We start from the raw sequence: 16,073 nt of genomic DNA, 5'->3' as shown, positions 1-16,073 counted from the left end.
CCACTCTAACCGATGCTCACGGCTGTCCGGGAAAGCATGTCGTCATCTCCGTGTCAGCCTGTGACTGGGCGATTGACCCCGAAGGGAGGAACCCAGCTGAGGCTTCCGACTGGACGAGCCCGCTCTCCGATGCTGCACTCGAGAGCTCATCACTTTCGCGGGCTCCGAATAAGAGGTCGAACTCGCCATGAGACGAGCCGGCGGATTCACCCGGAAGCCCGATTGGGGCAGACGAGCGTGCTGGGGAATGGGAGGTCCGCAGGGGGATACCCGGCGGAGGCGGTCACATTGGGGTCCCCAAATCGCCCCCAGTGCTAGCCGCGGTGGCCTCAAAGCCGTGGGTAAAAGGACCGATGCGGGAGCCTCTGGGGTGGCTCGCTTTCTTACGAAGGCGAGCCGCGACCGCAACGTTGCCATGGACATATTCTCGCAATGAGAACATGACCATCCACGAACGCTGTCTCCGCGTGAGCAGTGCCCAGACACGATAGACAGTGATCGTGACCGTTAGAAGGCGAGAGATAACGAGCACAACCAGGAATAACACACAATCGGAAAAGCATCTTTAAAAAGACGCGTCTTTAAAAAGACATTCCGTGTGTGCGCTCTTTTAAAGAAATATATACTCTTTTAGAGGGGAAAAATGCTCTTTCAGAAAATATACTCTCTAGTTTTTCTGCCGAAGCACCCAGGGGCGTTCTCTGCAGTGCACCAGTGCAAAGGAGGGAGAAGCCACTGAAATGCACCGTCAGATCCAGCAGGTGAATGAACAGTAGTATTCAGCTCAGCGAGCATGACCGTTCGGCTCCGAAGAGAAAATCTGAATGAGTGGTTGCATACCAGCTCCTTTTATACCCGTATGTTTGGGGGTGTGGCATGCAAATACCACTCGCCAATTTTCATTGGCCTTTTATCAAAGACCAGAGGTGTCTCGGGCTCCCAAGAGTGACCCCTAGTGTCACTACATCGACACCAACGTCGAGTGAGTGACAGATAGGGAACTGTTATGTACAGTGCAAATGTTTTTTTTTTTTTTGTTTTTTTCAGAGAAATGAAATGGCAGAAGAGGTTGGATGTGTTGGATAAATATAAGAAAGACTAAACTGTATATTGCACATAGTTATTGCTCAACGGGGCAATTTAACTGTTCATAAGATGGATAGCCTGAGGGAATAAACTGTTCCTGTGCCTGAAGGTTCTGGTGCTCAGTGCTCTGAAGCGTCGGCCAGAAGGCAACAGTTCAAAAAGGTAGTGGGCAGTGTGAGTGGGGTCCAGAGTGATTTTTCAAGCCTTTTTCCTCACTCTGGAAGTGTATAGTTCTTGAAGGGAGGGCAGGGGGCAACCAATAATCCTCTCAGCAATCCGAACTGTCCTTTGAAGTCTTCTGATGTCTGATTACGTTGCTGAACCAAACCAGACAGTTATTGAAGTGCAGAGGACAGACTCAATGACTGCTGAGTAGAACTGTATCAGCAGCGCCTGTGGCAGGTTGAATTTCCTCAGCTGGCGAAGGAAGTACAACCTCTGCTGGGCCTTTTTCAAAATGGAGTCAGTGTGGGTCTCCCACTTCAGGTCCTGTGAGATGGTAGTGCCCAGGAACCTGAATGACTCCACTGCTGCCTCAGTGCTGTTAAAATGGTGAGGGGGGTCAGTGTTGTTCCTCCTAAAGTCCACAGTCATTTCCACCATTTTGAGCGTGTTCAGCTCAAGGTTGTTTTGACTGCACCAGACAGCCAGCTGTTTAACATCCCTTCTGTATGCAGACTCATCTTCATCTTGGATGAGGCCAATGACAGTGGTGACATCTGCAAACTTCATGAGCTTGACAGAGGGGTCCTTGGCAATGCAGTTATTGGTGTAGAGGGAGAAGAGTAGTGGGGAGAGCACACAACCCTGGGGGGCACCAGTGCTGATTGTACAGGTGCTAGAAGTGAGTTTCCCCTGTCTCACAAGCTGCTGCTTGTCCGTCAGAAAGCTGGTAATCCACTGACAGATAGACATGGGAACAGAGAGTTGGTGTTATTTATTCTGGAGTATAGCTGGGATAATGGCGTTGAAAGCCGAACTGAAGTCCACAAAAAGGATCATTGCATATGTCCCTGGTCTGTCCAGATGTTGCAGGATATGATGCAATCCCATGTTGACTGCATCATCCACAGACCTGTTTGCTCGATAAGCAAATTGAAGGGGATCTAGAAAGGGTCCAGTGATGTTCTTCAGGTGGGCCAACACCAGTCTCACAAATGATTTCATGACTACAGATGTCAGGGCGACAGGTCTGTAGTCATTAAGTCCTGTAATTTTTGGTTTCTTTGGGATGGGGATGATAGTGGAACGTTTGAAGCAGCATGGGACTTCACACTGCTCCAGTGATCTATTGAAGATCTGTGTGAAGATGGGGGCCGGCTGGTTAGCACAGGATCTAAGACATGCAGGTGAAACGACATCTGGGCCCTGTGCTTTCCTTATCCTTTGTTGTCAAAAGATGTGGCTCACATCATCTTCACAGATCTTAAGTGCAGGTTGAGTAGCAGGAGGGGGAGGAGGGGGGTTGCAGGAGGTGTTGGTGTTTGTGTGAAGTAAAGGTCAGAGTGGGTGTGGGGTGTGAGATTGGGCCTTTCAAATCTACAGTAGAACACATTCAGGTCGTCAGCCAGTTGTTGGTCCACCACAGGGTTGGGGGCAGGGGTCCTGTAATTCGTAAGTTGTTTCATGCCACTCCACACTGATGCAGGGTCATTAGCTGAAAACTTGTTTTTCAGCTTCTCAGAGTATCTTCTTTTAGCCACTCTGATTCCCTTATTCAGTGTGTTCCTGGCCTAATTATACAAGACTTTATCCCCAACTCTGTAAGCATCATTTTTGGCCTAATGAAGCTGCCTGAGTTCCGCTGTAAACCATGGTTTGTTGTTAAATGTTAAATAAGTCCTAGTAGGAATGTACATATCCTCACAAAAACTGATATATGATGTAACAGTATCTGTGAGCTTGTCCAGATTGGTGTCTGCAGCCTCAAAAACACTCCAATCAGTGCAGTCAAAGCAGGCTTGTAGTTCCAGCTCTGCTTCATTGGTCCATCCCTTTACAGTACTTAATACAGGCTTAGCAGATTTAAATTTCTGTCTGTAGGTTGGAAGAAGATGAACCAGACAGTGATCAGATAGTCCCAAAGCTGCTCTAGGAACAGAGCGATATGCATCCTTTATTGTTGTGTAGCAATGATCCAGTATATTTCTGTCTCTGGTTGGGCATGTAATGTGATGTTTGTATTTGGGCAGTTCACATGTGAGGTTTGCTTTGTTAAAATCCCCAAGAATAATTATAACTGAGTCCGGGTATTGTTGTTCCGTGTCTGTGATTTGATCAGCCAGCTGTTGCAGCGCGGCATTCAAACACGCGTTTGGCATTATATACACACTCACCAAAATAAATGAGGAAAACTCCCATGGCAAGTAGAAAGGCTTACAGTTAATAAAGAGCGCTTCCAAATTAGGACAGCACATCTTATTTAACGTTGTTACATCTGTACACCAACTTTCATTGATGTAAAAGCATGTTCCACCGCCTCTTGTTTTCCCCGTTAACTCCGCGATGCGATCCGCTCTGAACAGCTGAAAGCCCGGCAGATGCAACACGCTGTCCGGAATGGCTTCACTCAGCCAGGTTTCTGTGAAGCACAAGGCAGCAGAGTTTGAAAAGTCCTTGTTTGTGCGGGTGAGGAGAGGTTGTTCGTCCATTTTGTTAGGGAGAGAGCAGAGATTCGCTAGATGAATGCTCGGCAGCATTGTTCGAAAGCCCCGCTGATGGAGTTTGACCAGCGGGCCTGCTCGTCTCCCTCACTTGCGTCTCATAGCACGTTTAAACAACACAGCCGCGCCTCCGACTAAAATGTAAAACAAAACGTCAGAATATTCAAAATCTGGGAAAAGATTGACTGGTGTATGCTGTCGAATGTTCAGCAGTTCATCTCTGGTAAAACTGACTGAAAAAAATTACTAAACACAGGACAAACAAACAAAAATAACAAAACAATAGAAGTGCTCCACACCGAGGTGGCTATCCGCGGCGCTATCATGATGTATTATGTAATTTTAAACATAATAGATATCTTTTAAAATCATTATGAACTTTCAAAACAGAGTATAAAAGTTTTTCAACAGGGTGGTCTTGAAGGATTCTTCCATGTTTCATTTGCTGATTATGAATAATACATGGGGCACATAGACAATCGTTAAACTTAAAGCAGTTATTCTCCAATACCCGTGAAATCAACAGCATATACACATACTCATGCATACTCTACTCAAAAACACAGACATGAGTGGCCCTCTCTGCTGTAATTTAGAGTGTTATCATGTCAGAAAAATAACTGTCTTCAATTAATTACGACACTGGAATGGGACAAAAGCAGTCACAAAAAAGTTGCATCCAGGCATCGCTAACAAAAAACTGCCCTTTTCTGCCTCGCTTGTTGATCAACCATGGCTACTGGCAGCTTCCCAGATATACCCACAAATCCTGGCAATCATTGAGATGCCACTGCATCCCTGCTTTAATTTGTCAGCAGATACTTGTTTTTTTATGTTTTCCCTGTATAGTGAGACACAAGTCCCACAGCATTTCATTCAATAGCTTCCCACCACCACACCCCTGCTAAACCCCCTTCCTCATTCTTCTTTGTTGACTGCTCAGGCATATAGACTCTTGGACAGTTGCAGGTAGCAGACAAGACAGATGGCCCAGCAAACTTGAGGAACTTTGTTTGTCTCCTCAGTTCTATTTTATCAAAAAATCTCCAAGCAAAGGCCAATTCTTCCAGATGCTTTAATTTGTAGATTAATGTCTGGGGGCTGCAAGATGAATCTCAGTAGGCCTTCCTGTGATCAGCATAAGGGAAGGCTTTGTTTAACTCTAATACAAGTGTAAACAACCCTGTGGATTTGCCAGATCCCTCAGGTTAAAGGAATAGTTCACCCAAAAATGAAAATTTGCTGATAATTTACTCACCCTCAGGCCATCCAAGATAAAGTTTCTTTCTTCATCAAAACAGAATTTAAGATTTTTAGGATTTCATTTCAGGCCTCCTCCTTTAAACAATGCAAGTGAATGTCCTCCATTTTTTGACAGTCCAAAATGCATATTTAGGGTGCATCAAAATAATCCACACGACTCCAGTCGACAAATAACATTCTTCTGAACCCAAAAGATTGATTATTTTTATAAACAAAACTTATATACTTTTTAACTACAAATGTTCACTTCTTTATATCTCTGTGATGTGCGCTTATGAGAGGGATGACGTAAACTCATTGGTAAGGTCACACGCCACATGGAGGAGGAGGCAGGAAGCGTGTCATTGTTTACAAGAGAAACTTGCACAGAGCACAGACCAAGTGCCGTTCACAAACCAAAACAGTCCAAAACAATTTCAAAACAATATAAAATAAAAATAAAAATAATTTCCAAATAATAATAAAAAAACATTACTGCAGTAAATAACCATCCTTTATTTTGGAGCAATGCCGTTGCATTATCTACTTGTGCTTTTTCTTTTGCAGAAATATATAGGCTATATTACTGTCAGGAATCCAAGCCACACAAGTTGTAGTTAGTGAAACCAAGTGTGAGAGCATTTACTGAGATTCACAGGATTTATAGGGTTTTCACAGTGAGATGAATGGTACAGGTGATATCACACAGAAGAGAAGTTTCACAAACTTATTTATGCAGGAAGTGATGAGCGAGTGAATTGAGTGCAGGTGCAGTGAATTAGAAATCGGGTGATGAGCGGAGCGCTGAGGGAGGCGTAACAATGACAAAGTTTTCACACATACCTGAGTTCGCTGGAAAAACAGCACGGGCACAGCCGATGAATTCAGATATCGACCCTTTGTTTCTTTCGATGGTCTGAAATCCTCAGGGGTAAAATGTTCACGGCACACCCTCCATTATTTGAGAGAATGTAGGTGTATACTGATATCCAAGTTCAGCGCGATAAGCCGATAAGCTTCAATCGTTCATGATCATGTATAGGCAATCGATGAAAAGTTTATATTTTTCCCGGCGTGCATTTTCTTTGGGGTTTCTGAAGGTTGAAGCATCCAGGATACACACGCCAAACGACCATTTTGAACAATACTAATCTACATCAAAGACAATTAAACTTTTGTACAGCGCTGCTCCACTTGTAAACAATGACGCGCTTCCTGCCTCCTCCTCCACGTGACGCGTGACCTTACCAACGAGTTTATGTCATCCCTCTCATGAGCACACATCACAGAGATGTACGGATGTGAACATTTGTAGCTGAAAAGTATATAAGTGTTGTTTTGTTTCTAAAAATAATCAATAATTTGGTTCAGAAGAACTTTATTTGTCAACTGGAGTCGTGTGGATTATTTTGATGCATCCTAAATATGCATTTTGAACTGTCAAAAAATGGAGGACATTTACTTGCATTGTTTAGAGGAGGCCAGAAATGAAATCCTAAAAATCTTAAATTCTGTTTTGATGAAGAAAGAAACCCAGATACATCTTGGATGGCCTGAGGGTGAGTAAATTATCAGCAAATTTTCATTTTTGGATAAACTATTCCTTTAAGGGTTGTCATATTTTCCCTGAAATACAGGGTACTGTGCCAGTGGTCTGTGTGGGAAAAATCCTCTAATGATAGATGCAGCTCTGTTCATTGTTTCAGGGTATTTTTGTCTAATTAGTATCAGTAGTTTAAGCTGAATGTGGCTTATTGGTTGGGATTTACATGACCTTTTTGCTGTCAGAGCTATCAGGGTTAATGAGGTTAGGTTTTCCCCAAGTATCCTCATGTCCAGCTTTTACACCTACAACATTAGATGACACAGTGACTTTGCTTTTACATTAAATTTAAGTGACCTTTTGCAAATCAATGTACAGTACACAGACTCCATTATGGAGTCTGAGGTTAAGTGCCTTGAGGGCATAATGGTAATAGGGTTCTTTCAGTAAGCTCTGGGTTACCCTAACTAAGATTGGACATGTGATCTCTTCATTAATTGTCCAAAGTCTTGGCAAACACATCCGCCATTATGAGGATTAGAATTCTGACCACTAAAAATAGCTTTTTAAAATGTACTGATTATGATTAAGATACTAATCTTTTTTTTATTTTATTTTGTTTTTTATTTCAAAGAACATTTAAAGATGTTACAATACATTCTCACATCCCAGCTTAATATGCTATTATTCGTAAGTCATTTGTAGATTGATTTCTCCAAAAAAGTGTAAACACTGTGGCTCTGCTTCTTTTAAAACATTGTGTTCTTTGTTTAAGCATCTCGACCAGCCCAACAAATCAGTATTTGCTTCCGTTTGGTTATGCAAGTGGAGCAGAAATGACACACTTCAGCTTTAATCTTGATTATCAGAAAGTTCCTTGATTCCTTTTTGGCATATAACATTTGTAGTATCTCCTCACGGGAAAATAACTACCTTATTGTTTGTTTAGGTTATTTTTTAAGAACCAGTGCATCTCCATCCCAGCGCTCATTCCAGGGCTGCATGCAGCTCATTCAGGTGGATGATCAGCTGGCCGACCTGGCTGCAGTGGAGCAGGGGAGGATGGGAGCCTTCGAGAATGTCAGCCTGGACATGTGTGCCATCATTGACAGGTTAGAGTTCCAACCCTTCTTTCCTGGGAAACAAACACTGGCTGAGACAGTATAGTGATCACCAGGTGCAGTAGACTGAGACAGTGGCTTATCCCCACAGACAGAATCTTCACTGGGGCCAGGATAAGTCACAGTCTGCCTGTGATCTCTGGAGCTGACCATCCTCTGTATTCTTCATTCCTCAAATCCAACACCAAATTAGGAGTTTAATAAAAAAAAAAAAAAGAGAGATGTTTTTCCAAGACTCCCATTGAAATTGTTATTTGAACATACAGCAGTTGTAATTGAATTTAGCCCACATTCACACTAATCCATTTAAGCTTAAAAAAACTCAGTTTTTAGTTTCCCAACATCATCGTCTGTGACTATGGAGAGTGTTTTCAAAAGTCTCTGTGGAGGAAAATTCAATTCTATTGTGGATGAGAGGCGTAAAAGTAGCAAAGTTAGAAAACACATTTGAAAACACATTCGTGCAGATGTGGCCTTAGTGGTGAGAATGGGTGACTTTTGGTTATTATGTTTAGATGAATAGCTTTTTTATACCCTCACTGTCTGATGTTAGCGTGTTTGTTTGGTTGCCACATTGACATTGGGGTTGCACAGACTAGTGGACTACAACTAACATAGTCGACATGCTGAGCAGTTAGGCGACTAGTCACTTACCATGCGATTTATAAAATCTGTAGGAAATACAGTAGGTGTGAAGCCCAGTGGTTCTGCACTAAAAAGGTGCAGTTGCTCAAATATAGGCTGTTATGTTCTGTCAGACTTGCATTCAGACACACACAGAGAATGCACTTCAGAACTGGGCCAGTTGCATAATTATAGCATTTAACTTAAGACTTTGTCTAACAATTAGTCTGACTAGCTAAAGACACCATAGAAACCCTGTTGCATAAAACAAGTTCACAACTGTCTTTAGTAAGACATTTAAAAAAAAATGGCTGACTGTGGACACTCAATGCAGTTCCCTTTCGTAGGAACTCGAGCTGCATATTCGCTATGGGGCACCGTCTGAGTGTCACATGGTCTGAAGCCCTTATACAGTCACACCAATTTATTGGCTGGTGGCCCTTAAGCGATGCCCCATGGGAGCTACATCACAGGCTCCATAAAGGTGCTCACTTTCTTGCCATCAAGTCAGATTTTCTGTTCTTCGGTGCATGATTTTGTCTAAGCCAGTGTTTGTTTCTAGTGACTCACGTTGAAGCAAGGATTATTAATTCCCCCTTTTGAGTGACGAACATGTAAGGACATCATTTAAACAGCATCAATTTCAGAGCAATTTAGTTGGGTTTTTCCAAACATTACAAGGGTCCGATGGGGAGAGCGGCACTTTTCGAGGCTCGCAATTTCTCACCACGAGGTGTTATCCCCTCTTGTTCCAGTTTCACGGCCTCCAGATTTGAATCTCCGTGTGCGGGAGCCATTTGGGATTTTGGCTTTGTGTCTGAGAGAATTGCAAACGGACATCGGATTCTTCCTTGTGTTTGTCGCCCTCTCCCTGAGCAAATGTGCGAGTCTCATCAGACATGCTCTGAGGCTTAGCACAGCAGCCATTTTCTGATGAACAAAGCGTGCTAAAGAGATACCATGCATGTCTTGAGCCATCTGCATTAATAAACACTGTATGAGAAAATTTGTCGTTGGAAGGGAACAAATTGTTCACATTGTCCCTATTGTCTTTTTCTGTGTCGTTCTGGAAGAATGCACATGAATAAGGCAATGGATGAGCGGCCTCGGCCTCTCTCTCTCCCCTCCCTGTTTGAAGCTCTGCTCATGGCAGAGTGGATCCTGCATAGACCGGTGAGCCCGGCCACAGAACGAGGGGTCTGGAATAAGAGAATATTCCCCAATGGAGTGATGGCGAACCAACATGCGAAGTGCTTCGTCGGTGCCATTATTCTTTTGGGATTCTATCAGGAGATGCAAGGTATTTTAACTCATTTTTTCTTTCACACGTTGGTTGGACAAGAGACGCACACTGCTATCTCTGCTCAATTTTTTGGTGGCGGCATGGATGTCTCTCTTTTCAGTCAGCTGTTGGATCTACACACGATGGTTTTGCAGTCCAACTAAGCGCATCGCGTTAAGGTATGCCTTTGAGTTAATACTGGCTCTGTTTGGACTTTCCCTTGTTTTCACTCCTGAGGATGTTTGTAAGGATGTTTCGCGCTATCCGGGTACTACACGTTTTTCCGCCATTATATGCGGGGACCGGTTTAGTGTCTAACTCGTTTTTCAATACACAAATTTAGCTCAGTTTTCCCTTTAATTTACGCAGGCGAACTAGCATTAAATATTTTCAGCTTGAGTTTTGCTTCTGCCTCCATGACCAAGGGTCTCGTTGCACATATATATAACTCAATGTACAATAAAAATAGGTCTACACACGAGCCTGATGGGCTTGCTGTGTAACGAAAGATGAGCCCCCATTCAGTGAACAAAACTGGACTGTATAAACATATACGTTTCTCTCCTGTTTGCCCTTCGGTCAGTATTAGGATGAGTTCACTGTTGTACATGCCTCGAATGTCCGACAACCAAAATATGGTTCAGTTTTCCCCCACAGCTTGCTGGAGAGCGACCATTTAAAAAAAATGCTTGAATTCAACCTGTCTCCATGATCAAGGGTCTCAAGACAAGCATAACAGAATTCAATGTTCATCAAGCACAAGTGTACACAAAACACACAGTGAACATAAGCACCACACATTGTCCCCCCAATAAAGAATGCTGGGGCCAATGTGGCAAACCTGCTTGCTCTCAATTCTCTCCATGTTCGCACATTCATCCCCATTCTTTGCTAGGGAAGATGGTTTATCTGGCGTCCTCTGCTGTAAATTCATTCAGAATGGCCACTTTTTATAATTTCCTGATCGAATTCAGCCTCTGTCTCCATGACCAAAGGTTTCGAGACATGCATAACAAAATTCAATGTTCATCAAGCATAAGTGTACACAAAACATAGTGAACATAAGCACAACACATTGTCCCCACATAAAGAATACTGGGGCCATTTATTTAAATACAATAAAGGTAAAATAGCAAATTCACTTCAACCAGCCACAGTGTTGGAGGAGCGAAGGCTTCCCTCTGCTGTGCCACAGGTTCTGGGGCAGTCACCAAAAGTAAACCAAGCATGCCATCTAGTGGTTACAGGTCACGCTGCAGGCAAGAGCCATGCATTAATTCCTCTGTCTGTTGGGTTGGCAACAGTTGAAGGGCATTTTGAACTGGGTACTTCGAACGATAAAGCATGGTTATATTTGTATATTTAATCGAATTACACAATGATGGCTCTAAGACTATAGATATTACAGTTTCACTGACTGTTAAAGCATGATTTTCTGTAAAGCTGCTTTGAAATGATGTGTGTTGTTATAAAATAAAAATACATATTCAGATTGAGCCAAAGCACTGGCACAACTGGCAGCGATGATGCCCTTGAGGCTTCAAGGCATCTGCGTTTTGAATTATCTCAACAATTGGTTGGTGTTAGCCCACGTGGAGACATTGGCTGCCCAGCATCCAGATGTCGTTCTCAGTCATTTGAGCATTTGAGTTTATAGGAGTGGAGCTGGACTCGCGGGCGACACAGGCGCGCCTGTCACCAGCTCGGATTTCTGTCATTACGCCAGTGTCTAGCGATGTTCAGAGTGGGATGCATTCTCGCTGCAAGAACATTTCACAGGCTTTTGGGGTTCATGATCACAGCTTCTGCTGTCATTCCCCTGGGCATGTTGCATGCGAGACCTTTTCATTGCTGGATGAACTCCACAAAGGGACTTCAACCACTGATGCATACGTTCCGTCTCTTCAAAGTGACGCGTGGGTCTACCAAACTCTGTTACCATGTAAACGGATCCGCCTTCTATATGTCGGGCATTCTGTTGGGACAGGTGTGTCGCTGCAAGGTGTTGACGACAGATGCCTCCTCCATGGGTTGGGGTGCTGTATACGAGGGTCATCCAGCTTATGGGGTTTGAATGAACCATCTGCAATATTGGCACATAAACTGTCTGGAGATGTTCACGGTGCGCTAGCATTAAAATTTTTCATCCCGGAGATTCAGGACAGCCATGTCCTCATCTGGTCTGACAACAGGACGGTGGTGTCCTACATTAATCGCATTCTTCTGTGGGCGCAGGACAATGTGCTATCTCTACGAGCCGTACATGTTCCAGGCCGGTTGAATTTGGGGGCAGATCTCCTGTCCAGACAGAGCTTGGTGCCCGGAGAGTGGACATCACATCCTCAGATTATGGAGCTAATCTGGAGAAGGTTTGGCAGAGCGGAAGTGGATCTGTCCCTTCGAGCGAGATGTCACACTGTCCCCTCTGGTTTTCCCTCTCGCCCCCGGCACCGCTGGGCATCGATGTGTTGGCACATCAGTGGCCGTCAGCACGTCTTTACGCATTTCTACCAATCAGTCTGCTGCACGGGGCAGCATTTGGCACCCCCTGCCGGACTTTTGGAAGTTATGGGTATGGCCCCTCAACAGGGCGCTCTTTTGAATGATGGGTTATTGCCCACAGTGGTTGAAACCATTCTTAATGCTAGAGCTCCATCAACTAGGAGGCTTTAAATGTTCAGCTGACATATTTTTGCTTGTTGGTGTACAGCGCGAGGTTAAAATCCAGTTCACTGCCCTGTCGGTACAGTTCCTGAATTTTTGTAGGAGAGTCTCATGGCTGGGGTTGCCCATGGCTGGGGCACTATCGGGTGTCCATTTGAGCCCTTGGAAACAGTCACTGATAAGTGTGGACTCTTAAAATGGGCCTGCTAGTGGCATTGGCATTGTTTAGAAGAGTTGGTGATTTGCATGTCCTGTCGGTACGGATTTTGCGTCAGGGTGTACAAGGGGTTAAGACCTTGTTTGGGCTATTTGCCCAAGGTTTTTTCGACATCATTTCTCTCGCAGACTATTCATTTTAAGGCTTTCTTTCCTCCCCCATTTGAGTCAGAGGAGCATGAAATGTTGCCCAGTTTGGGCGCTGCGAGTTTATGTTGACTGTACTAGCCAGTGGTGTAAGTCAGAACAGTTGTGTTTTGGTGTCCAAGTAAAGACTGTCTCATTGGCTTATTGATGCAATTTCAAATGCTTACGAAACGTGTGTTTTACCTTAGCCTTTGGGTATTCGAGCCCATTCTACGAGGAGCATGGCATCCTCATGGGCTTTGGCTAGAGGTGCGTCCTTGGAGAACATTTGTATGGCAGCAGGGTGGTCCTCTCCGCATACATTTGTTAGATTTTATAATCTGGGCAAGGGTTTGACTCCTGCTTCCCAGGTTTTCTCTGTTGGAACAGGAGTAAAATCATAATTCCTTCTTTTTATTCTGATGCTTTAGCTTGCTTGTGCGCCACTATATGCTTGCCACGTGGGCTTAGACAGTTGGCAGATACTGTTCACATGGCGTGAATGTATATCATTCCCATAGCAAATATGAGTTCCTACGAAAGGGAACGTCTTAGTTACGTCGAACATAACCCTGGTTCCCTGAGTGGGAACAAGATGCTGCATAGCTGGTCATACTCTCTAGCAGCTGCATAGGCTCGTGCCTTCCTGCAGAAAATCTGACTTGATGGCTCAAAAGCGAGTGCCTTTATGGAGCCTGTGACATAGCTCCCCAGGGATGGCTGAAGTGCCATCAGCCAATAAATTGGCATGATTGTATAAGGGCTTCAGGCCACGTGACACTCAGATGGTTTCCCATAGCGAATACGCAGCATCTCCTTCCCACTCAGGGAACCATTACGTTCCACGTAAATGAGACGTTTTCATTTGCTGAAAATATTTGCTTATTAGAGGAATACAATGCTTCAAAATGTATTCTAATGAACAAATTTCAGAATCACTATCAGAATACATACATACACACACAGACACACACATACATACACACATACACATACGTAGTGCAAATCTAAATGCAAATCTGTTATATACAGTGCAATGTAATGGCAGAAGAGGTTAGATGTGTTGGATAAATATAAAAAGACTAGACTGTGAATTGCACATAATTATTGCTCAATGGGGCAGTTTTAACTATTCGTGAGATGGATAGCCTGAGGGAAAAAACTGTTCCTGTGTCTGATGGTTCTGGTGCTCCCAGAAGGCAACAGTTCAAAAAGGTAGTGGGCAGGGTGAGTGGGGTCCAGAGTGATTTTTCCATCCTTTTTCCTCACTCTGGAAGTGTATAGTCCTTGAAGGGAGGGCAGGGGGCAACCAGTAATCCTCTCAGCAGTCTGAACTTCTGATATCTGATTTCGTAGCTGAACTAAACCAGACAGTTACTGAAGTGCAGAGGACAGACTCAGTGACTGCTGAGTAGAACTGTATCAGCAGCGCCTGTGGCAGGTTGAACTTCTATAACTGGCGAAGGAACTACAGCCTCTGATGAGCCTTCTCCACAGTGGAGTCAATGTGTGTCTCCCACTTCAGGTCCTGTGAGATGGTAGTGCCCAGGAACCTGAATGACTCCACTGCTGCCACAGTGCTGTTTAGAATGGTGAGGGGGGTCAGTCTTGGGGTGTTCCTCCTAAAGTCCACAATCATCTCCACCGTTTTGAGCGTGTTCAGCTCCAGGTTGTTTTGACTGCATCAGAGAGCCAGCTGTTTAACCTCCCTTCTGTATGCAGACTCATCGTCATCTCAGATGAGGCCAATGATTTTAACCCAAATTTAAAAAAACGAAAGAAATTTTGTTACCATCGTAGAAGTCAAAGTCTTCTACAAAGTCTCAACTCAAGACACTTTCAGCGCTCAACTGAAGCCCCCACTGGCTCAGCTGACTGTTATTTTCTATGGCAACATGGGGCCAAAAGGTTCTGTGCATGGTACGGAACGCATACAGTAGCATTTTTCACTGGAGCACAGTTCGGCATGGTACGATTATAAACCCTTCTTGGCCTGGAATTCTTGGCACGGTTAGCTAAACATACTCAACCGTGCTCAACCGTGCTGGTAGAATGGGTTTAGTATGTGGCGATTCGTTTAATGCATCTTCATGATTTTATTATGATGGTTTATCTAGTATTGTAAACTTCATTTATTTTTCTACTCACCTTTTTCATCAGGGAAGTAGATTACTAGCTCATTTAAACTCAAAATACATCAATATATTCTCATATACTATTTTCATATAATACTTATAATACTTTGTCAATAAATATCCTTTTAAGCTAGTCTGGGAACTTTTAACTTTCTGCATGTTCGTGACCGTTGGTAAACACAAGCCCTCTTTCCTTTCCTTTTTGTGACATGGTCTGTGTCTTTGCTGTTTTTTAGCAGAGAAAAAACCAGTGAAAAAACAGTCCTAAAAACTGGAATATGCGATCATCCTCCATAGTCGCCACGCTCGCTCCAATGTTTACCTCTTACGTGGATCTGTTACGTACATTCTACTGATTTCATGGCACCACAGTGGAAAGAGAAAGCGTAACCGTGCCAACTGGCTCGAATCGGCACAGAACAGTACGGTTTTGCGACGAGAAATGTTCGGACCGATGGTGGAAAAGTGGCTATAGAATGTAAACTAAATTTAGCCCAGGGGTCTGCTGTCTTACATTTCAGTTATTTATTTGAATGATCTAAGTTCTTATGCAACTGATTGAAAAAGATAAGACCAAAATTTTAGAAGACTAACTAGTAAGACTAGTCTAAAAAGCTTTATGCAACCGGCCCCTGGTGTTTGTTTACTGTGTTGCTCTGCTCAACAACACATCAACATATCAACAACAATCTTACAGATGCTCTGTATATGTATTGCACATGCGCATAGCGTTGTATCAACACTGATAATGTTCAGAACATTCCATGGGGTACTCTGATAAAGATGACACAAATGCTACTGTAACCTGCAATATATGAAAATTGGCATTTAAATATAACCAAAATACTAGTGTTATGCTGACCTGGATGCTGTTCGCCGAATGTCAGTTTTGTGTGTTGGGACAACGCAATTCGGCGACAATTTAGAAAAGTGCTTCAAGTGGTTTCGGGGTGGAATGACATCATGACTTGTGGAATTCGACTTGTGGGCTCGAGTAGTTAACTATCATATAAAAATCAGTATGATAGTACAGTAACACTTTAAAATAATTTCAATAGGTTCACATTAGATAATGCATTAGGTATCATGAACTAGAAAAAAGCAATAATTTTTTACAGTATTTATTAATATTGGTTAAGACTAATTTATGAATACACTAGTGTTTTTTATTAGTTCATGTTAGTTCATATTTAAAAAACAAATGTTAATGTATCCTTGTGCGACCCTCTAGTTTATCCAATATGCCATGTAACATTTTTTAGTGATTTATCGTAAAACGGCACGCTACTAAACACAATGTACACTATTGAGTAATTAAATGCTATTTTTCCTTAGAAATCCTATATTTACTGTGCATTATCACATTGAGAA

General features: G+C 43.3%; 1 protein-coding gene across 3 annotated transcripts in view; it reads left to right on the top strand.

Moving 5' to 3' along the window:
- LOC127434183 (contactin-associated protein-like 2) overlaps positions 1–16,073 on the top strand; it is a 508,727-nt gene that overhangs the window by 288,650 nt on the left and 204,004 nt on the right. For all 3 annotated transcript variants that reach the window (XM_051686737.1, XM_051686736.1, XM_051686738.1), the window contains one exon: positions 7,484–7,646. In XM_051686737.1, coding sequence (XP_051542697.1) covers positions 7,484–7,646 — 163 coding nt within the window. The remainder of the gene's footprint in view (positions 1–7,483; positions 7,647–16,073) is intronic.

The sequence above is a fragment of the Myxocyprinus asiaticus genome, chromosome 44 (genome assembly GCF_019703515.2).
Source record: "Myxocyprinus asiaticus isolate MX2 ecotype Aquarium Trade chromosome 44, UBuf_Myxa_2, whole genome shotgun sequence".
Classification (NCBI taxonomy): domain Eukaryota; kingdom Metazoa; phylum Chordata; class Actinopteri; order Cypriniformes; family Catostomidae; genus Myxocyprinus; species Myxocyprinus asiaticus.
The sequence above is the reverse complement of the archived record's forward strand: the minus strand, read 5'-3'. Positions and strand labels throughout refer to the sequence as shown.